The sequence below is a fragment of the Chrysemys picta genome, chromosome 20 (assembly GCF_011386835.1).
Source record: "Chrysemys picta bellii isolate R12L10 chromosome 20, ASM1138683v2, whole genome shotgun sequence".
NCBI lineage: Eukaryota > Metazoa > Chordata > Testudines > Emydidae > Chrysemys > Chrysemys picta.
This window is the reverse complement of record NC_088810.1, coordinates 235,133-259,223: the sequence shown is the minus strand read 5'-3', so window position 1 is coordinate 259,223 and position 24,091 is coordinate 235,133. Positions and strand designations below refer to the sequence as shown.

The 24,091-nt window shown below is 60.2% G+C and overlaps 1 protein-coding gene and 1 long non-coding RNA gene across 4 annotated transcripts in view; one reads left to right on the top strand and one right to left on the bottom strand.

Annotated features, from left to right (window-relative positions):
- Positions 1–910: 910 nt before the first annotated feature.
- Positions 911–24,091, bottom strand: part of BCAM (basal cell adhesion molecule (Lutheran blood group)) — a 30,652-nt gene continuing 7,471 nt past the window's right edge. Inside the window, exons 2-16 of one of the 3 annotated variants that reach the window (XM_005289488.5) lie at positions 20,609–20,736; positions 20,021–20,240; positions 19,349–19,419; positions 19,027–19,123; positions 18,111–18,293; positions 9,530–9,654; positions 9,194–9,350; positions 8,227–8,342; positions 7,562–7,703; positions 6,376–6,503; positions 5,071–5,209; positions 4,819–4,857; positions 3,197–3,344; positions 2,841–2,961; positions 911–2,510 (exon numbers count right to left, since the gene is read on the bottom strand). In XM_005289488.5, the coding sequence (XP_005289545.1) occupies positions 2,505–2,510; positions 2,841–2,961; positions 3,197–3,344; positions 4,819–4,857; positions 5,071–5,209; positions 6,376–6,503; positions 7,562–7,703; positions 8,227–8,342; positions 9,194–9,350; positions 9,530–9,654; positions 18,111–18,293; positions 19,027–19,123; positions 19,349–19,419; positions 20,021–20,240; positions 20,609–20,736 (1,820 nt within the window). In that variant the 3' untranslated portion in view covers positions 911–2,504. Of the gene's footprint in view, positions 2,511–2,840; positions 2,962–3,196; positions 3,345–3,598; positions 3,721–4,818; positions 4,858–5,070; positions 5,210–6,375; positions 6,504–7,561; positions 7,704–8,226; positions 8,343–9,193; positions 9,351–9,529; positions 9,655–18,110; positions 18,294–19,026; positions 19,124–19,348; positions 19,420–20,020; positions 20,241–20,608; positions 20,737–24,091 lie in introns of those variants that run through there. The other 2 variants (XM_024113101.3, XM_065574477.1) reach the window with 2 other exon arrangements.
- On the top strand, positions 10,725–16,897 carry LOC135976831 (uncharacterized). The gene is made up of 2 exons (XR_010594123.1): positions 10,725–10,809; positions 16,826–16,897. It is a non-coding gene; the product is annotated as an uncharacterized LOC135976831 (long non-coding RNA).

The window sequence follows — 24,091 nt, the reverse complement described above, 5'->3', positions numbered from 1 at the left end:
CACCCGCCTCGCACCGTTCCCACTCCCCTGGCGCCCCCCTCACACCGTTCCTGCTCCCCTCGCACCGTTCCCCTCGCACCCGCGTCACCCGCCTCGCACCATTCCCGCTCCCCTCGCACTCGCCTCACACCATTCCCGCTCCCCTGGCGCCCCCCTCACAACGTTCCCACTCCCCTGGCGCCCGCTTCAGCTGTCTTGCACCGTTCCTGCTCCCCTCATGCCCGCATCGCACCATTCCAGCTCCCCTCGCGCCCGCCTCACCCTATTCCCACTCCTCATGCCCGCTTCGGCTGCCTCATACCATTCCCACGCCCCTGGCACCCCCTCGCACCGTTCCCACTCCCCTGACGTCCGCTTCGGCTGCCTCATGCTGTTACTGCTCCCCTCGCACCCGCGTCACCCTATTCCCGCTCCTCATGCCCGCTTCGGCTGCCTCATACCATTCCCCTGCCCCTGGCACCCCCTCGTGCTGTTCCCGCTCCCGTGGCGCCCCCCCCTCGCACCATTCTCGCTCCCCTCATGCCCATGTCGCCGGCCTCGCACCGTTCCCATTCCCCTCGCGCCCGTGTCGCCGGCCTCACACCGTTCCCACTCCCCTCACGCTGGTTTAAATGACTGCTTTTCAGCGGTTCTGCAACTGCAAACAAACCCCCAGCGCCAATGAGGCCCAGAGCCTAAAATCCCCCACCACATCCCCCCTCCTTGGGAAATCCCCGAGGGACTCACCCCGCCCAGAAGTCACTTCCCAGCAGGAGCTGGGCCAAGGGGGTGGGGGCAGAGGTATCCTCTGTTTACACAACCCCCCCAGCACAGGAGTTCAAAGGGGCCCAGGGCCGGGCGGGGGGGGGGGGGGGGCCAGGAAATGCCTCTCAGAGCAGGAGAGGAAGCGCGTACAGACAGGAGCCAGGTGTGTGGGGGGGAGGTATTACAATCTTTAATACCTAGCCTCAGTGTAAAGTGGGGGGGGGGGCAGCAGGCAACAGGCAGAACAATGGGGGGCACTGGAGCTGCAGGGGCGTTGGGTGACCAGATATCCTGCTATTTGGGGCTCTTACATAGCTGCCTATGACCCCCTCCCCCCTTGCTCGCTGGTCACCCTAAGTGGGGGGCTCATGGACTAGACAGACCAGCCACAGGGGATGGGGGGGTAAAATTCACCCCGGCTGGAGTCCCCTCCCCTAAGGCTCTTCCTGGGGGTGGCCCGTGCCGGGGGAGGGGTGCTCAGAGGATGCTGCCCCCTGCTGGTGGGCTGGGAAAAGGGGGGCCTAGACTCCTAGCCCCATCCCCTTCTGGTGGGGCTGCGGGGATGCCCATGAGGCAGGGGGACAAGGGTGCTGGGATGGGGCTTCGTCAAGCCTGGAATGATGGGGGGGGCTGGATAATCCTGCTGGGGGGGAGGGCCTGTGCCCCCCCCCCATGGTGGCCCCTAGGGCTGGGGGCAGGAGAGAGCCATAAATAGCCCCCAGTTGGGCTCAGTGGGGTGGGGGTCAGCACTTGCCAAAGGACTGCAGCTCCTCAGGGTGGGGGGATGGGGCAGGGGCCCAGGGCTTTCATTGGGGAGGGCCCCAGGCTCTGGGCACCATGGGAGCAGGAAAGTGGAGGTCTAGGGGATCCCATGGAGGGGTTCGTAGAGCTGGGCTCCTGCAGGAGGCCCACCCCTTCTCAAGGCTGCCCCAGTTCCACCCCCCCAGCTCCAGTGCCCCCAACAGACATTGCAGTAAAATAAACACCAGTGTCACGACTAGAGAAGGCCCCGGGGAGGGGAGGGGCACAGATAGGAACAGACCCCTTGGGGGGCAATAGAACCACCCCCAAAACACTGGCAAACAAACAGGTCTCGTAAAAAAACATTCACAACCAGAGTCAAATACAATACCAGGCGGGGGGGGGGGGGGGGGGGGGACGACTGTAGGTGCTGGGGGACACAGGGAAGGGCAGAGATGGGGGGAGGGGTGTGTGTTCTGGGGGTACCAATGCTGGAGGTGGGGGAGGGAAGGCAATGGGGGGGCTGCTGCCATGAGCGGTTGGACCCAGGGGGGCATGTGCTGTGGGTAAGGGGGGCCCTGGTGCTAGGGCGGGTAGATCCTGAGGGTGCCAGTGCTGGGGGGGCAGTGGATGTGGGTCAGCGGGTGCTGTGGAAGGGTTGGATGGAACATGCCCACCTGGCTCTGACCCCCATAACTGGGGACAGGTGGGGGTCTCCCCTGTCTCCAGATGCTGTGGGGAGCAGGGAATCCATGGGGGTAGAGCCCATAGGGGGACAATGTGCTGGGGGGTAGGGGAGTCCATGGGGGACAGGAGGGAGCCCCCCTGGGCATCCGAAAAAGTCTCTTGCTATAAACCAGGCATTGAAACAAAAACAACTGGGGGGATGGAGTAAATGCCCCCCCAACCCCCTGGGGGGAAATAGGGAGGTCAAAGTCCGTCTCTCCTGGCCAGCCGCCATCCCAGCCTCCTCTTCCTCTGGGGGGGTTCCCGGTACAGCCGACCTCTGGGGGCAGCGCTTAGCACTGGGGGGGGAGGGGAGAATCACACACTGACCCCATGTCCCAAACCCATCCCACACCAGCAGCTTCCACCCCACCCCAGCCAGTGACAACCTGGGTCCAATCTCTCCTTCTCCCCCGTCCCCCCATGACTCCCTGGCTTAGAGGACAGTGTCCCCCCACCTCCGCCAGGGTCTCCGCCCCAGCCCCCCAAGGGAGGGTTTCCCCCATCCTCCCCTCTATCTCCAAAGCCGCAGCCCCCCCACCTCAGGCCTCCCGTTCCCTCCCGCTGCCCACCCAGGGCCCTCCACCCATCTCACCTCATGCTGCCCCCAGCAGCGCCCCCCGGCTCACCTCGTGACCCCCATCGCCCCCCCCACCGCCCCCGCTCGGGCTCAGCAGCCCCGTCTGCTCGTTCCGTTTGTCTGTCTTCATCTCCACAGCCGGGTCCTCCGCGCCGCCTTCCTTGGGTGTCCTGCGGGATGGATGGAGGGTGAGCCCCGTGGGGGGCAGACCGACGGGGGACAAGGGAAACAGAGGGGGTGGGCATGGGGGGGCTCATACAGGGATATCTGCCCCCCCTGCCAGGGGGAGGAAGGTTCTCAACAATCTCCCCCCACCCCAGGACAGGTGTTCCCGCGCTGTATGTAGTCGAGGGGGGAGGGGTGTTCTGGTGGGGGGGGCTGTGGGAGTTGGGGGGTGTCACTCACAGTGATCTCTTCTCCCCCGCCCCACAGTGCAGGTGTCCCCGGCGCTGCATGCAGTAGAAGAAGCCGACGATGAGCAGGAGCAGCAGGACACAGACCACGACAGCCACAACCGCAGCGCCGCTGCCACCCTGGGGCTCAGAGCCCCCCACTGCGGGGAGAGAGGGAGCGGTGAGCCCGGACGCCTGGGTCCCCTACGCTCCCCCCCCCCAGCACTGCTGCCCCCTGGGGCTCAGAGCCCCCCACTGCGGGGAGAGAGGGGCCAGTGAGCCCGGATGCCTGGGTCCCCTACGATTCCCCTACACACACACTGCTGCCCCCTGGGGCTCAGAACCCCCCACTGTGGGGAGAGAGGGGGCGGTGAGCCCAGATGCCTGGGTCCCCTATGCCCCCCCACACACACACTGCTGCCCCTGGGGCTCAGAGCCCCCCACTGTGGGGAGAGAGAGGGTGGTGAGCCCGGATGCCTGGGTCCCCTACGTTCTCCCCCCCCAGCATTGCTGCCCCCTGGGGCTCAGAGCCCCCCACTGTGGGGAGAGAGGGGGCGGTGAGCCCAGATGCCTGGGTCCCCTATGCTCCCCCGCGCACGCACACACACACACACACACACACACACACACACACACACACACACACTGCTGCCCCGGGGCTCAGAGCCCCCCACTGTGGGGAGAGAGGGGGTGGTGAGCCCGGATGCCTGGGTCCCCTACGCTCTCCCCCCCAGCATTGCTGCCCCCTGGGGCTCAGAACCTCCCACTGTTGGAAAGGGGGTGAGCCCGGACGCCTGGGTCCCTGTGATGGGGTGTCTAACCCAGGCCACAATGCTAGGGGAGCCCAATTAGCCCACGCTGACGCCAGGAGGGAGACGTGATTACGGATCAGACCCAGCTGGGGAGAAGCAGGCCAAGGAGGTTCCTATAGCAGGAAGGCCTGAGGGCGATGAGCAGGGGGCCGAAGGGTCTATGCAGCCCCATGCATGGCCGATCCCCAAGAGAGGCCAGGCGAGCGCAGCCTGTGACGGACGCTGGGACCAGGCCAAGGTAGGAGTCGCAGGGGGATCTGACAGGCTGTGGCTGGAACACAAGCGCCAAGAGGACCTGGGGCTCCCTGACCATGCGCGTGAGGACAGTGGCTGGTGGGCCCAGATCGGGGTCACAGGCCTGGCCCTCGGGCCCCACAACTTTGGGGTTTCGTTTGGACTCTGTTCCTGGGGAAGGAGCAAGGCGCCGAGTGCCCCGGCTGGACGGGGGGTGATGGAGACAGAAGGGGATGCCCAGGTGCATACCAGTGACTAAACCGTCTAGAGTCCCCTACACATGCCCTCTCCCCCCCCAGGGATCAGAGATCCCCACTGCAGGGAGACAAAGGGGTCCCGTCTTTGCCCCACGCCCACCTGGGCAGTTCTGGGCTTGGCACCCAATAGGGTTAAACACCCACCTGTCCGGAGCACTGGGTCCCCTGGGCAGCATGAACGAGAGGGAGAAGGGGGTTAGTGGGGGCAGGACCCCCAGAACCCCCTGGGGCTCCAGCACTGGGACTCCACCCATGGTGCCAGACACTGCCTGGGGGGCACAGCTCCTTCAGGCATCAGCCCCCAACCAGCCCCATGGGAAAGGGGCACTCACCTGCCGGGGGGGAAGAGGAGGGGGTAGCTGCTGGGGGTTCTGCCACGGGAGGGAAAGACAGACAGACAGGTCAGTGCCCAGATGGAGAGATGCCCCCTCACCTCCCAATTACCTCCTGCTCTGTTTCCCTGCTACCCCTTCCTGACCCCCACCCTGCTGCCCCACCCTGACCACCCCTGTCCCCGCAGCTACCTGCCCCCACTCATCTCCCCAGATCTCCCCCCTGCTGCCCCAATTCCACCCCCCACTCACCGATCTTCAGGGTGAAGTTCTGCGTGGCCTCCCCGAACCGGTTCCTGGCTTGGCACCAGATCCCGGACTTGGCCAGTGCCACCGTCACCTCCACCATCACCTCGCTCGTCACCCGGTTCCCCGTGCCACTCACCACTGGCTGAAGGGAGACAGGGGCAGTGAGGGACCCTCTCCCAGCTCTGGACACGGCCCTGTGGGGACCCTGCCCCTCTGGGGGTGTCTGCGCTGCTCGCTGGCACCGGGCCTGTGGACTCGCTGTTTCCAAGCCCCGAGCGTCACAGCCGCGCAGCCCTTCTGCCTCAGGGCCGCAGTGTAACCTGCGTCCACGCTGCGGGGTTTGGACCCACACAGCCTGCGACGGGGGCTCTCCCCCACCCCCACCAGGGCCCTAGGACCTGGGTCCCGAGCACTCGCTGACCCGAGTCAGACCAGTTTGTGTGTGGACAGAAGCAGGGGCTTGGGCCGTGTGGACACACCTTTGGGGGTAGGTACACATCCCAGCACCAGGGGGCCCAGATCCTCCCTGCTGTCCCCCAGCTCTATGTACCTCCCCTAACTCCTCTGCCCCCCAAGTGCTGCTCCCCTTTGGGGCTCTTCCTGGCCTGCCACCCTGTCTGGCTGTTGAGGGCTCGGGGGCGGGGGGGTGGGTGTCACTGGCAATCACCCCGGGACGGAGCAGTAAATCAAGTGCCCTCCAGCACATATGGTCGGGGGGGCTCGAATTGTGCTGCCTCACACGGCTCTGTGTGCAGCACAGGGGGTTTCACCCCCACATGCGCCCTCTGCAAACACCCCCCCCGCCAGGCCGAGACCCACTTCACAAGGGCTCTGCAGAGAGGCAGCGGGGGGTGGGGGTGCTGGGCTGCAGCAGTGAGACCTGGGTCCTGGAGGTGAGGGGGAAGGTCATGACCCCCGTGTGGCCACCCAGTGCTGCCCCCCCTCCGGCCACCCAGTGCTGCCCCCCCTCCCCCCGCCCCCAGTTCCCAGGCCCAGCTCGGTCACGAATGCTTGACTCCTCTGAAGCTGCCGACCGTGCAGCTGTCCCTGGAGCAGCTGGGCCCGGGGGGGGGGAGGGGAGCTCGCTGCCAGGGCGGGGAGCAGCCCAGGCTGGGGGTGGGGTGTGCAGTGGGGGCACGCAGGAGGGGGCTGCTCTACAGGGACGTCCCCATTCTGTGCCCCCATACCCTCCCCACCACCCCGGGCCATGCTCCGAGACACACCCCTGCAGCATCCAACTCTGCCCTCCCTAGGTACCAGCCCCCTGAACCCCCCGCTGCACCTGGTCCCCTCCCCCTGCCCCCTCACCTTCACCCCCGGCAGGCTCCAGCTGAGCTCCGGCTCGGGGTGCCCCACAGCGGAGCAGGTCAGCTGGATGTGCTGCCCCTCGGCCAGGAGCTGGTGCTGGGTCAGGCGCTCCTCCATCTCCGGCTTCCCTGGAGAAGGGGCAAAGTCAGAGAAGGGGACATCCCCTGGGCCCCGTGTCAACTCTGCCCCCCCAGCTCCCTGCACCCAGGGACCCCCAGCTGGCCCCAGAGACATGTCCCCTGCTCCCTTGCCACTGCTCCTCCCCAGGTACCAGCCCCCAGCTGCCCTGGCACGGACCCCTCCCATGCTGCCACCTGGCATCCCCCCCACTCCAGTTTCTGACCTCAGGGAGCCCCACCATGCATCCCCAGGTTCCTGGACACCCCCAACCCTGCCCCTCTCCCTGGGCATCACTGTCCCCTGTCCCATAAGGGGACATCCCAGGGCCCTGCGCCCCCCAGCCTGGAATACACCCCCCCCCCCCCCCCCGCCAGCACTCAGACACTCCAGGGCTCCCCAGGCACAGCCCCTGTATGGTTCTGAGCCGGGGCCTGTCCCTGTCACCCCATGGGGGGATAGAGGACAACCAGCTTCGTCCGGCACAGCAGGGCAGGCGGGGGGCGAGGAGAGACTAGAACTGATAAGTCTGAATGGACAAGTCTGCGCCCACAATGCTCCATGGCCAGACATGGAGGATCAGGAGTCTACACGGAGGCGGCGGAGACGCCGGAGCACATGTCTGGATGGTGGATTCTTGGTCTGACGCTCCTGCCCACACAGGCTCTGCCAATGCTCGATGGTACCAGGCGACCCTCCGTGTGTTCCCTGATGCTCTCACCCCCTGGGCCCCATCCCGTCTGTCAGGGGCGTGAAAAATCCACCTCCTCAGCGCACGGCTTTGCCGGCAAACGCCCCCATCCCCCGGGGTAGATGCGGCCGCGCTGCTGCCGGCATCGCTAACGTCCTTGCAGGAGGTGGTGCGGCTCTGCCGTTAGCCTTACGCTGCGTCCACACTGGGGGCTCTGCCCAGAGAGCGACGAGGCTTTGGGAATTCAACGTTGATTTGAATGAGCCGTGCTGCGTAGACCCTACAGATCTGCCACCCTAGCCCCTGTACTGCCATCCCATGCCCTGTCCCAGCTGGGGGGCATGCCCCATATCTGTGCACCGGGGGGGAGCTCCATACCTTCCACGGTAACCTGGATGGTCTGGTCCCGCTGCAGCCCCGGCACGCTGGGCACGGAGGCCTCGCAGGTGTAAGTGCCGGCCATGTGGTACGAGGCCGAGTGCAGGGTGTGGGTGCCACTGTGAGCCACTCGCTCCTTGCCCTGCAATGAGAGAGGACACTAGGGGGCGCTGTGCTGCACAGAGCAGGGTGGGAGCTCAGTAGGGGGCGCTCTGCCCTGGCAGTCAGTGCTGGCTCCAATGCCCCCCTGTGGTACTAGGGGCGCTATGCGGCAGGGCGTGGGAGGGGGGGGGGGGGCTCAGTACGAGCAGGTTCCCCAACATCAGCTCTTATCCAGAAAAACCAGTTGGTGAGATTTCTGCCTCATTTTACCCCAGAGGCGGCTGCATCTCAGTGCCAGGCGAGGGATCCCTGTACAAACAGCCTCGCACCCCACCCCAGAGGTGGCTGCATCTCAGTGCCAGGCGAGGGATCCCTGTACAAACAGCCTCGCACCCCACCCCAGAGGCGGCTGCATCTCAGTGCCAGGCGAGGGATCCCTGTACAAACAGCCTCGCACCCCACCCCAGAGGTGGCTGCATCTCAGTGCTGGGGGGAGGGTCCTTGTATAAACAGGCCCCCCTGTAGGGCCTGTCGATTCCTAGTCGAGCCCTGGTGGATCTCACCTTCCTCCACACCAGTTTGGGGGGCTGGGAGCCCTGTCCGGAGCAGGTGAGTGTGACGTCTCCACCCAGGGGCACTGTCACTCGTCTGCCTGGGTGCAGAGTCAGGGGGTCCAGGTCTGTTGGGGGGAGAGAGGGGCAGGGATGCACTAAGCTGTATTGCAGAAAGCTCCTCAAAGCATACCCCCTCCCTTCCCTGTGTGAGCATCCCAAGCCGGCTCCCTGGGGCATTCATGCCACCCCTTCCCTCTCACTCTCTGGGGCACTCACAGCAACCCCCCATGTCAACTGTATCTCCCAGCAGCCCCTGGGGCACTCCCAGTGGGTGTGGGTGTGGAGGGGAGATGGCGTATCTCCCAGGAGCCCCTGGGGCACTCCCAGTGGGGGGGGGGGTAGAGGAGGGGAGGGCGTATCTCCCAGCAGCCCCTGGGGCACTCACAGTCGGGGTGGGTGTGGAGGGGAGATGGCGTATCTCCCAGCAGCCCCTGGGGCACTCCCAGTGGGGGTGGGGGTGGAGGGGAGATGGCGTATCTCCCAGGAGCCCCTGGGGCACTCCCAGTGGGGGTGGGGGACAGGAGGGGATGGTGTATCTCCCAGCAGCCCCTGGGGCACTCACAGTCGGGGTGGGGGTGGAGGGGAGATGGCGTATCTCCCAGCAGCCCCTGGGGCACTTCCAGTGGTGGGGGGGGACAGGAGGGGATGGTGTATCTCCCAGCAGCCCCTGGGGCACTCACAGTTGACGTGGGTGGGGAGGAGATGGCGTATCTCCCAGGAGCCCCTGGGGCACTCACAGTCGGGGTGGGTGTGGAGGGGAGATGGCGTATCTCCCAGCAGCCCCTGGGGCACTCCCAGTGGGGGTGGGGGTGGAGGGGAGATGGCGTATCTCCCAGGAGCCCCTGGGGCACTCCCAGTGGGGGGGGGGGGTAGAGGAGGGGAGGGCGTATCTCCCAGCAGCCCCTGGGGCACTCACAGTTGACGTGGATGATCACCTCCTTCTCCAGCTGCACCTCGGGGGGGCTGTCGAAGTCCAGCACCTGGCACCGGTAGGTCCCGCTGTTGGCCCTGGAAACGCTGGGCAGGGTCAGGACCCCGTCCTGCTTGGTGGCCAGTTCCACGGCCTCGGAGGCCTGGGGGGATGGGGAGGTGTTCAGGGCAGTCCGGTATCCCTCCCTGGGCTCAGCCCCATGGGGCCCGGGCACCCCCTCCACTCCCACAGGGCTCAGCTGCCCGGGGAAACCTGGTATCTCCCACCCCTGGGGCCTGGGCAGCCCGGTATCCCCCATCCGTGGCTGGGCACCACCAGTACCTGCACCCGGTAGAAGATGTACTCCGGCTCGGGTTGCCCATCCCCCCGGCACCGCAGCCGCACGTCGTCCCCCTCCTTGATCACCAGGGGAGACTCCAGCAGGAACTCCACGTTCTCCGTGAAATCTTGGGACAAGGGGGGGGTCAAAGGTCATGAGTTAACACCCCTACCCCCAGTGGGGGAGTGGGGGGTTACGGGGCAGCAGCAGGAGTGCGAGTGTGTGACTGAGTACAAGCAAGGAAGCGTTTCTGCACATGCAATAGCCTCTTTCACAGACCCCGAGGCCAGAAGGGGCCCCTGTGACCATCTGGTCTGACCCCCGGCATAGTGCGGGCCAGAGACCTGCCCCCAAATTGTTCCTGTGGCTGAGTTCCCAGGAAACAGCCTGTCTTGGTTTAAAAATCAGCCGTGACAGAGAATCCACCACAGCCCCTGGTAGGTTGTTCAATCCTGAACTCTGCACATTTCTGTCTGAATTTGTCTAGCTGCAGCTTCCAGCCGCTGAGGTGTGTCAGACCTTCCCCTGCCCAACTGAAGAGCCCGCTAGCAAATATTTGTTCCCCAGGTAGAGACTTAGACTGGGATCACGTCACCCCTTTGCCTTCTCTCTGTGAGTTCTGAGGCAATCACTACAAGGCAGGTTTTCTGACCCTTTCATCGTTCTCTGGCTCTTCTCGGACTCCCTCCAATCCACCAACATCTTCCTGGACCCAGGATCCCAGCAGTGGTTAGAGAGAAAATAACCTCTCTACTCCTACTGGCGGTTTCCTGTTTACACCTCCCAGGATTGCAGGAGCTCTTTTGGCCACAGCTTCGCACCGGGAGCTCGCGTTCAGCTGCTTATCCACCCCCAAAATCTTTTTCAGAGTCGTTGCTTCCCAGCACCCTCCCATAAGGATGGCCGAGATTCCCAGATGTGTGCACTGACATTTCGCCATAGTTAAATGCATATTGTTTGCTGGCGCCCAGCTTACCGAGTGAGCCGGATTTCTCTGACTCACTGACCCGTCCTCTTCAGTATTTACCACTCCCCCAGTTTTTGTGTCATCCGCAAACTTTATCTGGCAGGATTTTGTTTTCTTCCAGGTCACTGATAAAAATGTGAAATAGCGCAGAGCCAAGAACAGACCTCTGCAGGCCTCACTGGAAACCCACCAGCTCGAGGACAATTCCCCATTTAGTTACGTTTTGTGATCCATCAGTTAGCCAGTTTTTAATCCAGCTAATGCGCGCTATGTTCATTTTCTATCTTTCTAGATTTGTAATCAGAATGTCCTGTGGTACTGTGACGGAGCAGGGAGCAGGGCAGATTTGACCTGGGAATGTTGCAGGGGGGTTGCAGTGGGGATGTGGGACTTCCCTTGAAGGAAGCTACCTGAGCTGTAACCTGAGCCAGGAACGGGGGTGGGGAGAATTAACACCTTCTGCCCGGGAGACTGAACAAAGGAGAGGAGCAGCGGGAGGAGTTGGGAGTTTAGTTTCGGTTGGGGCTGGGTGGTACAACTCAGGGAACCCCAAGCTGGGGTCTAAGCTCCCTGAACCTCCCAGAGGGACCTAATTGAGGGGGTCTGGTCGTACCTACACGCTCTGCTTGAGACTGTGTTCCTGTCCTTAAATAAACCTTCTGCTTTACTGGTTGGCTGAGAGTCGCAGTGAATCTCGGGAAGAGGGGTGCAGGGCCCTAACTCCCCCACAATCCGCAACAACTGGTGGCAGCGGCGGGATCTACTGCACCCCGTGGACGGCGCTTCCTGCAGTAAGTGACTGGGGAGCAGTAAAACGAAGGGGGATTGACGGGGACCAGGCGTGCTGAAGAGTGAGAGAGAGACGGTTATTACCCCTGGGAGTGTGTGACCAGCGAGAAGGACTTTTGCAGTAACAGGGTCCCCCGGGGGGATCGCAGCGAGTGGTCCCAGGGGCGGAGGAGTCTGCAGCTCGACCCTGGCAGAGAGGTGGTGACCTCGAGAAGGGCTGGCACACTAGGGGTCCCCCTGGGAACTGTGGGGAGCTGTGAGCACACAGGCCGGTGAGTGGCCAGCAGGAAGATGTATGCCAAGCGGCTTAAGAGCGACCTGGTGGAGCTGTGCAAGCAGAGGCAGCTGCGCATTGGGAGGCTCACCAAAGAACAGCTCATTGCCCAGCTGGAGGCGGAAGATCGCGCGAATGAACTGATCCCTGTGTCTCAGGGAAGCAGCCTGGCAAATGCAGCGCAGGCACCAGTGTCTGTCCCAGCTGGGAGTGGTCAGCCGGCTGCTGAGGGCTTCCCGAGACCCCTCCTTCCTATGCCTAGGGGAAGGGTGGGGAGGAGCCCAGCAAATACCGAAGGCGCCGTGACCCCCCCGGCCAGCAGGGGGTCCCCCCGGCGAAGCTCGCCGGCCAGCAGAGGATCCTCCCGGCGACGTTCGGCATCCGGGGAGCGGAATTGGCTGGAATGGGAGAAAGAGCTAAAACTGAGAGAGCTGGAGGATCGTGAACGACAGAGACAGCATGAACGGGAGGAGAAAGAGAGACAGCATCAGCGTGAACGGGAGGAGAAAGAGAGACAGAGACAGGAGAATGAGAGACAGCGTCAGCATGAACTGGAACTGGCGAGATTGAAGGGCAGCGAACCCCCGGCTGCGGTGAGTGAGGGGGGACCCAGGACTGCACGGAGCTTTGATAAGTGCATCATGGCCCCATACAAGGAGGGGGAGGACATGGATGACTTCCTGGAGGCCTTTGAGACGGCCTGCGAGCTGCACCGGGTGGATCCCGCGGACAGACTCCGGGTCCTTACCCCCTTACTGGACCCCAAATCCGTGGCATTGTACCGCCAACTGGGAGAGGCAGAGAAAGGGGACTACGAACTATTCAAAAAGGCCCTGCTACGTGAGTTTGGGCTGACTCCTGAGATGTACCGGGAAAGGTTCCGGAGTCAAGATAAAACCCCTGAGATCTCCTATTTGCAACTAGCCGTCCGCATGGAAAGATACGCCAGCAAGTGGGCTGGTGGGGCCCAGACGAAGGAGGACCTGATTAAACTGCTGGTACTGGAGCAACTGTATGGGCGGTGCCCATCCGACCTGAGGCTGTGGTTGGTGGACAGAAAGCCAGAGAACCCGCGACACGCCGGGCAGCTGGCTGATGAGTTTGTAAAGAGCCGGTCAGGGGGTGGCAGGGAGGAGCCCCAAAGGAACAGGCCCGCCGCGATGCAGAGAGAGAGTCACCCTGGGACCTCCCAAAGGGGGAATATGGGGAATCCCCTCCCACGGGGAAGGCCCAGCATCAGGGACAACCGACCGGCTCGAGGGGATCCACGGGACCTGAGCTGCTATTACTGCGGCCGAAGAGGCCACGTTCGGGCCCAGTGCCCCAAGCTCAAGGACAGACTGAGCAGACCGAACCCGCACCGGGTTAACTTGGTAGAGGCCCAGACGGACGAGGGGCAGGCTTCCCACGCAAGAGGGGCTGGCAGCTTATCAACTGCTCAAGAGAGAGAAGGGCCCCCGGCCAGCTTCTCTGGAGGGCCAGATGCTCCGGATTCAAAGTTCTCCGTTTACAGGGTTGGCGCGGGGCTGTCCCTGCGGAGCGAGTGCCTTGTTCCCCTGGAGGTGGATGGGAAGAAAGTTTATGGATACTGGGACACGGGCGCAGAGGTGACACTGGCCCGGCCCGAGGTGGTGGCCCCAGATCGGGTGGTGCCCAACACCTTCCTGACCCTGACCGGGGTGGGCGGGACCCCATTTAAGGTTCCCGTAGCGAGGGTACACCTGAAATGGGGGGCCAAGGAGGGCCCCAAGGACGTGGGAGTGCACCACCATTTGCCCACTGAGGTGTTGATGGGGGGGGACCTAGAGGACTGGCCAAGCAGCCCCCAGACCGCCTTAGTCGTGACCCGTAGCCAGAGCCGGCGAGGGGCACTACGCCCTGACCTTGGGAAGGATGTCCCACCGGAGGCACCGAACCCTTCCCGGGTGGGGAGGGAACACCCAAGGACAGGCCGCGGGGTGGCTGGGGCTTCCGACCCAGCCGACGAGAGGGAGCAGGTCCCCATCCCTTCCTCAGCCGCCGAGTTCCAGGCCGAGTTGCAGAAGGACCCCTCCCTGCGGAAGCTAAGGGGCCTGGCTGACCTCGGTGTGGGACAGACCATGAGGAGAGGATGCAAGGAGAGGTTCCTGTGGGAGAAGGGGTTCCTGTACCGAGAGTGGGCTCCCCCGGGGGAAGTGGAGTCGTGGGGGATCAGGAGGCAGCTGGTGGTTCCCCAGAAGTTTCGCCACAAGCTACTGTACCTGGCCCATGACATCCCTCTCGCAGGGCACCAGGGGATCCGGCGCACCAGGCAGAGGCTGCTACAGAACTTTTACTGGCCCGGGGTCTTCACCAACGTCCGGCAGTACTGCCGATCCTGTGACCCCTGCCAGAGGGTGGGGAAGGCCCGGGACAAGGGGAAGGCAGCATTGAGACCTTTGCCCATCATAGAGGAGCCTTTCCAGAAGGTGGCCATGGACATAGTGGGACCTCTCAGCAAGACGACCCGGTCTGGGAAGAAATACATCCTGGTGGTGGTAGATTTCGCCACCCGCTACCCCGAGGCAGTGCCCTTATCGTCCATTGAAGCAGACACTGTGGCGGATGCGCTGCTGACCATTTTCAGCCGAGTGGGGTTCCCCAAGGAAGTCTTGACGGACCAAGGGTCCAACTTCATGTCGGCCCTACTCCGGTGCTTGTGGGAGAGATGTGGGGTCCGGCACAACTGGGCCTCAGCATATCACCCCCAATCCAACGGGCTGGTGGAGAGGTTCAATGGGACGCTAAAAATGATGCTGAAAACATTTATGAATCAGCACCCGCAGGACTGGGACAAGTACTTACCTCACCTGCTGTTTGCGTACAGGGAGGTACCCCAGGAGTCTACCGGGTTTTCGCCTTTCGAACTGTTATATGGAAGGCGGGTAAGGGGGCCCCTGGACCTGATGAGAGACGAATGGGAGGGGAAGGCCACTCCTGACGGACAGTCGGTGGTGGAGTATGTCCTGACCTTCCGGGAACGACTTGCCGAGCTCATGGGCCTGGCCAGGGAGAATCTGGCCAGAGCCCAGAGGAAGCAGAAGGTCTGGTATGACCGCACAGCACGGGCCCGCGCCTTCGCCACTGGGGATCAGGTGATGGTCCTCATCCCCGTGAGGAAAAACAAACTCCAGGCCGCCTGGGAAGGGCCCTTCAAGGTTGTCAAGCAACTAAACGAGGTAAACTATGTGGTGGAGCTGTCGAACCGGGCACACCACCACCGGGTGTACCATGTGAATATGATGAAGCCATATTATGACAGGGGGAATATGGTATTGGCCGTGTGTGGACAGTGGGAGGGGCAGGGAGATGACCCTTTAGTAGATCTATTCCCTGGGACAAGAGTTGGCTTCCCCCTGGAAGCAATTCCCCTCTCTGATCGGCTAACCCCTGCCCAGCGAGCTGAGATCGGAGGGGTGCTGCATCTGTACCAGCAGCTGTTTTCCAACCAGCCTGGACGCACTAATCTGACTGTCCACCGGGTGCAGACAGGATCGCACCCGCCTATAAAATGCTCCCCCTTCCGAGCCACAGGGAAAACTGCTCAGGACCTGGAAAGAGAGGTCAATGACATGCTGGCTTTGGGGGTGATCCAGCCGTCTTCCAGCCCTTGGGCCTCGCCGGTGGTGCTGGTCCCCAAAAAGGACGGGTCGATCCGGTTCTGTGTGGACTATCGGAAGCTCAATGCCATCACTGTAGCCGATGCCTACCCCATGCCCAGGCCGGACGAGCTCCTAGACAAGCTGGGAGGTGCTCGGTACCTTACCACCATGGATCTTACAAAGGGCTATTGGCAAGTGCCGCTGGATGCAGATGCCAGGCTGAAATCGGCCTTTGTCACCCCTCTGGGGCTCTATGAGTTCCTGACCCTGCCCTTCGGCCTCAAGGGAGCGCCGGCCACCTTCCAGCGCCTGGTGGATCAGCTACTGAGGGGGATGGAGAGTTTTGCCGTGGCGTATATCGATGACATCTGTGTCTTTAGCCAGACCTGGGAGGACCACATATCCCAGGTTAGACAAGTGCTGGACCGACTCCAGAAGGCTGGGCTGACCGTAAAACCGGAGAAGTGCAAGGTGGGGATGGCTGAGGTATCCTACCTAGGCCACCGGGTGGGAAGCGGCTGCCTAAAGCCGGAACCAGCCAAAGTGGAGGTGATCAGAGACTGGCCCGCTCCTCAAACCAAAAAGCAGGTCCAAGCCTTTATTGGGATGGCAGGATACTATCGGAGGTTCGTGCCCCACTTTAGCGCCATAGCCGCCCCCATCACTGAGCTGTGCAAGAAGGGGAAGCCAGACAAAGTGGTCTGGACCGAGGAGTGCCAGGAGGCTCTCCGGGCGCTGAAGGAGGCTCTGGTCAGTGGCCCAGTTCTGGCAAACCCAGACTTTGACAAGCCCTTTATGGTGTTCACCGACGCCTCAGACACAGGACTGGGGGCGGTGTTAATGCAGGAGGATGAAAAGGGGGAGAGACACCCCATCGTGTACCTGAGCAAGAAGTTACTACCCCGGGAGCAGAACTACGCGGCCATCGAGAAGGAATGCCTGGCCATGGTGTGGGCCCTCAAGAAACTAGAGCCATATCTCTTTGGGCGTCACTTCACCGTGCACACCGACCACTCTCCCCTGACCTGGCTGCACCAGATGAAAGGAGCCAACGCCAAGCTCCTGAGATGGAGCCTGCTCCTGCAGGATTATGACATGGACGTGGTCCATGTGAAGGGACGTGACAACCTGATAGCGGACGCATTGTCCCGGAGAGGGAGCCCTGAACTTCCCCAGGTCACTGGTCAGAGTGACCCCGCTCAGTTCAGTCTCGAAGGGGGGAGAGATGTGACGGAGCAGGGAGCAGGGCAGATTTGACCTGGGAATGTTGCAGGGGGGTTGCAGTGGGGATGTGGGACTTCCCTTGAAGGAAGCTACCTGAGCTGTAACCTGAGCCAGGAACGGGGGTGGGGAGAATTAACACCTTCTGCCCGGGAGACTGAACAAAGGAGAGGAGCAGCGGGAGGAGTTGGGAGTTTAGTTTCGGTTGGGGCTGGGTGGTACAACTCAGGGAACCCCAAGCTGGGGTCTAAGCTCCCTGAACCTCCCAGAGGGACCTAATTGAGGGGGTCTGGTCGTACCTACACGCTCTGCTTGAGACTGTGTTCCTGTCCTTAAATAAACCTTCTGCTTTACTGGTTGGCTGAGAGTCGCAGTGAATCTCGGGAAGAGGGGTGCAGGGCCCTAACTCCCCCACAATCCGCAACAGGTACCAAGCCAAAATCCTTACAGAAGTCTAAGCCCATCACGTCAACACTGTTATCTTGAGCAATCGAACTTGTCATCTCATCAAAAACCGACATCAAGTTAGCTTGACAGGATCTATATTCCATAGACCCCTGATGATTCATAGTAACTACATCACCCTCCTTTAATTCCTTGTTAATCGAGTCCTCTATCAGCTGCTCTGTTATCTTGCCCAGGATCAAGGTCAGGCTGTCAGGCCTATAACTACCTGGATCATCTTGTTTACCCTTTTTAAAAACTGGCACAACCTTTTCTTTCTTCCAGTCTTTTGGAACTTCCCCGAGGCTCCAGACTTATTGAAAATCAACATTAACAGCAGCTCCTTTAAACTCTGGGATGAGACTTATCAGGTTCTGCTGACTTAAAAGGTCTAACCTTAGTAGTTTTTGTTTAACATCCTTCAGAGATACTAGTGGAATGGAAAGAATGTTATTACCATGTGATAAGGTATAATCTGTTTTATCCCCAAATACAGAGCAGAAATATCTACTGCGCACGTCTGTGTTTTCTGCATTATTAGTGATCATTCTACCATTTCCATATAGGAACAGACCAATACCATTGTCAGGATTAGTTTGTTCCTAATACATTTTTTAAAACTCATAATTGTCCTTAACTCTGCTGGCCACAGATGTCTCCTAGCATCCCTTCGCTTCCCCTATCAATTTTCTACAATTCCTAACTTCTGATTTATATTCATTCCTATCAATGTCCCCTTTCTTCCATTTATACTTATATATATAAATTTTATAGCTGCCTTTCATTTCCCCTCTAAACAAGATTGGTTTTTTAACCAGCACAGCTTTCTTCCTCAGTTGTGGAATTGTGGTTTTTGGGCATCGCGTAGGGTGTTCTTAAATTATTCCCCTGTTTCTGTGCAGCAGTTGCAAGATGCTTGTGCAAAGGCTTTTGCACAAGAGTCCCATCATGCACATACACAGGAAGAGCCAATGGCAGGCGTGTGAGTGGAGAGACTGCAGGCCAGGGCTGCATTCACAGCACTATGTCAGTCTGAATGTCTCACAGACGGTACTGGCTGAACTGGTGCTTCTGCGCACAAGCGTGTGCAAGGCTGGGGGAGGTTTCCAGTCTTGGTGTGTGTGTCAGGGTTAGTGCCCATGCAAGCCTAGTGTCCCTGCGTGTGCACACAAACACACTCGTGCAAGGCTAGCATCCTCGTGCCCATGCCATACCCGTGCTGGCGCATTCAGTACTGCCCGTGTCCCGGGGGTACGAGGGTTACTCACAGTGCAGCACGAGGCGGAAGGGCTCTGAGGAGTTGTTGCCCACCTGCCCCTGGGGCAGTGGGTACTGGACCAGGCACTGGAACTGGGCATCCTTGTCGGCCTTGCTGGGGCGCAGATAGAGGGTACTGGACACAGACTGCAGCCCTGAGGCCTCCTTCACGGAGCGAGACACCACGTACATGTCTGGGGGGAGAGCAGAGGGGTCAGGACGGGGGTCAGCACGGGGGGGGGACAAGAACACAGCACAGAGCGCACAGGGGTCAGTGTGGGGGGGACGAGAACACAGCACAGAGCGCACAGGGGTCAGTGTGGGGGGGACGAGAACACAGGGGTCGGCGTGGGGCAGGGAGCGCAGAGGTCAGGGCGGGGGGGCAAGAACACAGGGGTCAGCATGGGGGGGGACGAGAACACAGCACAGAGCGCACAGGGGTCAGTGTGGGGGGGACGAGAACACAGGGGTCGGCGTGGGGCAGGGAGCGCAGAGGTCAGGGCGGGGGGGACGAGAACACAGGGGTCGGCGTGGGGCAGGGAGCGCAGAGGTCAGGGCGGGGGGGGACGAGAACACAGGGGTCGGCGTGGGGCAGGGAGCGCAGAGGTCAGGGCGGGGGGGACACGGGAGCACAGGGGTCGGCGTGGGGCAGGGAGCACAGAGGTCAGGGCGGGGGGGGCAAGAACACAGGGGTCAGCATGGGGGGGACACGGGAGCACAGGGGCTGGCATGGGGCAGGGAGTGCAGAAGTCAGGGTGTGTGTGGGGGTCAGTGGGGAGAGCAAGGGCAGCACAAGTAGGAGTTTGGGGAATGCGGCTGTTGGGGAGGCAGGCAAGGGGCAGGCCGGGGGGGCGGGGGGTCCCAGCAATCAGGCAGGGGAGAGCCAGAGGGGCTAGGCAGCAGCGGGGGGGAAGTTGTCTCTGTTACCGTCATTGCGTTCAGCGGGGGCTTCCAGGCGGGCCCCATCCTTGAACCAGCTGATGGTGGGGGCGGGGTTGGCGTTCCGGCTACTGCAGGTGGCGATCTGGGCACAGGCACACGACATCATTCCCAGCACAGACCCTCCCACCCAGCCCCCCCCCACACAGTGCAGGTACCCCCACTCAGAGGGAGGTGCCAGGGGCTGGGGACCCCAGTTCCAGAGTGCTGGGTCTGAGTGACCCTAATGAACTGTGGGACCCGACCCCCACCCAGGGAAGGGCCCCCGCTTCCCCAGCTTGGCACCACCCCGTCCGCTGGGTTGCCTCACCTCTGACGCCGACCGCTCCATCACGGACAGGATCCCGGGGTTAGCTGTGAGCTCCGGGGGCTCGGGGGGTTCTGCGGGGAGGAGAGCGAGCAAGCGTGAAAACAGAACCAAACCACGCCGGGCCAGGCTGCTGCACAGAACCAGGCCGGACCAGGCTAGGCCCAGAGTGCCCAGGGGGGAGAGGGGGAAAAACAGGTTCAGGGAGTGGGCGCGTGTGCAAAGGCCCACGTGCACCACAGAACCCTGCCGGGGAGGGGGCTGCAGGGCGAGGATCAATTGACTCCTGCCCCATGGAGGCACGAGCAGCCTGGGCCACAGGGTCACACATGCAGGTGGACGTGCGAGGGGCTGGCGTGCAAGGCCCATTCCCTGTAGCAGCCGTGTCCCTGCACCCATACACAAGCAAGCGGGCCTGCCTCAGCGAGCTCGCACAGAGGCAGCTGCATCCATGGAGCCAGCCCCACCTAGCAAGCAGGGGTCTTGCACGAGGGGGAGAGGCTGGCTGGGATGGAGTTGGGGGCTGAGGGAAAGGGGCCCAGTCCCAAGGAAGGGGGAAGATTAGAGGTGTGGGGGCAGCAAAGGAGGTGCAGGGCCAGCAGGGGAAGGGTGTTTACCGCCAGCTTGGGAGGGGAAGCTGGGGGGCGCAGGGCGCATGGGGGGGGTGTCTCTCACCATACACCCGGAGCTGGGCCACCCCCTCGGCGCTGCCTGCGGCCCCCGCTGTCACCTGGCAGGAGAAGGCCCGCTCGTCGCTCACATCAACCTTCAGCAGGACCAGGCTGAGATGGGGGTCCATTTTGACACGGCCTGAGTACTCGGTGCCCTGGTCCACCACCCCCCCGCGGCCCCCCTCACTGTAAGCCACACGCCGCCGCTCCCCGTCCCGGTCCGTCTGGGGGGAGGGAACAGAGTTAGTGACTCCCCCCTTGCACACACATGTGTGGGATTCACCCCCAACTCCTCCCTCGCACATGCATGTGTGGGACACCCCCTTCGCAGCCCCCTCTCATACACACACACAGGATTCATCCCCGCACTCATGTCACATCCATTCCCCCCCCATAGGATTCTCACACCCCCTTTGAGCACAATTGGATTCACACCCACAGCCCCCCCAGGCAGTAGCACAACCCCCACCATGTACAGCGAGACACATGTACCCCGCCCCCCTGAGTGAGGAGTCACACCAGCCCCCCCATGACACCCTCCCCCCGAATCACACTCCCCTCACCACTCGCACGCGCATGCCAGGATACTCACAATGAACCATTCCACCAGGCGGGCATCAGGCGACCCGGTGATACTGTGCGTGCAGGGGATGGTGACCGGGGATCCCAGCAGCACCTCGACCTGCGCTGGCACTGAGATCTGCACCACGGCCAGGCAGCCTGGGGGCAGGATGGGGGATGACGAGTGAGATGGGGCCCATAGTTCCCACAGGGCCAAGAGCACCCCCGGATGCTCCCTATGGCCCAATATGGCCCCTCCCACCCCCAGGCCAACACGCCCCGCCCATGGCTCCTTATCCCTCTCCTCCAGTCCCAGAGAACCAATAATGCCCCTATGGCTTGGTATCCTCCTGCCCCCTTCCGTCCCTCACAGTCCTGCCCCCGGAGCTCCGCAGATCTCAGGAGCTGGGGGATGGGTGAGGGGCGGGAGGAATGGGGTGAGAGGAGGGAGCAGGGGCAGAGGAAGTGGGAGGTTAAGGGGGGGCGAAGAGAGGTGTGTAGAGAGGAGTGAGGAGGGTAAAGGGGGGCAAAGGGAGGTGTGTAGGGAGTGGGGGGCTAGGGGGGGAGAAGGGAGGGGGCAAAGGGAGTGGGGGGAGTTAATGGGAGAAGGGAGGTGTGAAGGGAGTGGGGGGGGTATGACGCATGGCTAAAAAGGGTTAAACATTCTGCAAAGTAAGTAACCCACTGAAGACATGTGGGGAGATAATGTTTGTGTTTTTGTGTAAGCTGCTCTTAAAAATTCCCAATGATGGAGTTTCCACAACCTCCCTAGCAGGGCCGGCTCCAGGATTTTGGCCGCCCCAAGCAGCCAAAACCAAAAAAAAAAAGCCGCGATCGCGATCTGCGGCGGCAATTCGGCGGGAGGTCCTTCGCTCCGAGCTGGAGTGAGGGACCGTCCGCCGAATTGCCGCCGAATACCTAGAACTGCCGCCCCTGTCCGGAACGGCCGCCCCAAGCACCTGCTTGAGAAGCTGGTGCCTGGAGCCGGCCCTGCTCCCTAGGCAATTTATTCCAGTGCTTAACCACCCTGACAGTTAGGAACTTTTTCCTAATGTCCAACCTAAACCTCCCTTGCTGCAGTTTAAGCCCATTGCTTCTTGTCCTATCCTCAGCAGTTAAGAACAATTTTTCTCCCTCCTCCTTGTAACAACCTTTTATGTACTTGAAAACTGTTATGTCCCCTCTCAGGCTTCTCTTCTGCAGACTAAACAACCCCAATTTTTTCAATCTTCCCTCACAGGTCATGTTTTCTAGACCTTTAATCATTTTTGTTCCTCTTCTCTGGACTTTCTCCAATTTGTCCACATCTTTCCTGAAATGTGGGGCCCAGAACTGAACACGATACTCCGGTTGAGGCCTAATCAGCATGGAGTAGAGTGGAAGAATTACTGCTTGAGTCTTGCTTACAACATTCCTGTTAATACATCCTAGAATGATGTTTGCTTTTTTTGCAACAGCATCACACTGTTGACTCATATTTAGCTTGTGATCCACTCTGACCCCCAGATCCCTTTCCGCAGTTCTGCTTCCTGGGCTGTCATTGCCCATTTTGTACATGTGCAACTGGTTGTTCCTTCCTAAGGGGAGTGACTTGTATTTGTCCTGATTGAATTTCATCCTATTTACTTCAGACCATTTCGAATTTTCATCCTATACTCCAAAGCTTGGTATGGTCCACAAACTTTTATAAGTGTACTCTCTGTGCCATTATCTAAACCATTTATGAAGATATTGAACAGAACCGGACCCAGAACCGATCCCTGCGGGACCCCACTCGTTATGCCTTTCCAGCACGACTGTGAACCACTGATAACTACTCTCTGGGGACGGTTTTCCACCCAGTTATGCACCCACCTTATAGTAGCTCTATCTAGGTTGTATTTCCCTAGTTTGTTTATGAGCAGGTCATGCGAGACAGTATCAAAAGCCTTACTAAAGTCAAGATATACCACATCTACCACTTCCCCCCATCTACAAGGCTTGTTACCCTGTCAAAGGAAGCTATCAGATTGATTTGATACGATTTGTTCTTGACAACTCCATGCTGACTGTTACTTATCACCTCATTATCTTCTAGATGTTTGCAAATCGATTGCTTAATTATTGGCTCCATTATCTTTCCGGGTACAGAAGTTAAGCTGACTGGTGTGTAATTCCCCGGGTTGTCCGTATTTCTCTTTTTATAAATGGGCACTAGATTTGCCCTTTTCCAGTCTTCTGGAATCTCTCCTGTCTTCCATGACTTTTCAAAGATAATCGCTAATGGCTCAGATATCTCCTCAGTCACCTCCTTGAGTATTCTAGGATGCATTTCATCAGGCCCTGGTGACTTGAAGACATCTTGCGTGTCTGAGTAATTTTTGACTTGTTCTTTCCCTATTTTAGACTCTGATCCTACCTCATTTTCACTGGCATTCACTATGTTAGACGTCCAATCGCCACCAACCTTCATGGTGAAAACCGAAACAAAGAAGTCATTAAGCACCTCTGCCATTTCCACATTTTCTGTTACTGTTGTGGAAGTAGAGATACTGTCTTTCCCCCCCTCATTGAGTAACGGAACTACTCTGTCCTTGATCTTCCTCTTGCTTCTAATGTATTTGTAGAATGTTTTCTTGTTTTCTTTTATGTCCCTAGCTAGTATGATCTCAGTTTGTGCCTTGGCTTTTCTAATTTTGTCCCTACATACTTATGTTATTTGTTTATATTCATCCTTTGTAATTTGACCGAGTTTCCACTTTTTGTAGGACTCTTTTTTGAGTTTTAGATCATTGAAGATCTCCTGAGTAAGCCAGGGTGATCTCTTGCCGTACTTCCTGTCTTTCCTACGCAGTGGGATAGTTTGCTCTTGTGCCCTTAATAATGTCTCTTTGAAAAACTGCCAACTGTCTTCAATTGTTTCTCCCCTTGGACTTGTTTCCCATGGGATTTTACCTGCCAACTCCCTGAGTTTGCTAACGTCTGCCTTCTTGCAATCCATTGTCTTTATTGTGCTGTTCTCCCTCCTACCATTCCTTTGAATCATGAACTCTACCATTTCACGATCACTTTCACACAAGCTGCCTTCCACTTTCAAATTCTCAACCAGTTCCTCACTATTTGTCAAAATCAAACCTAGAACAGCCTCCCCCCAGTAGCTTTCTCCATCTTCTGAAATATGGCCTTATGTTAATTTGTTTAGCTAAGAACCGGTGATAGACTCCTTCAAAGTCATCCTGATTCCCTTTTGTTCTGCACGGAAATCCCAACGTGTCCAAGACGACATGAAATTGTATGAAAGATCCTTGGGTCCTGATTCTGCTTAAGCTTCATCAGGGGAAGTTTGAGTCGCAAGACTGAGGTCCCAGCAGGAGCGCCGCCAGCTTTTCTGCCGCCCCCGAAATGCCGCCCCTCACAGAGGTAGGCCTAGGCCGCTACAATTTGGGGGGCAGCGACTGCGGCGGTATTTCAGCGGCGGGACCTTCCGCCGCCTCTGTGGGGGGCGGCATTTCGGGGCGGGACCTTCCGCCACCTA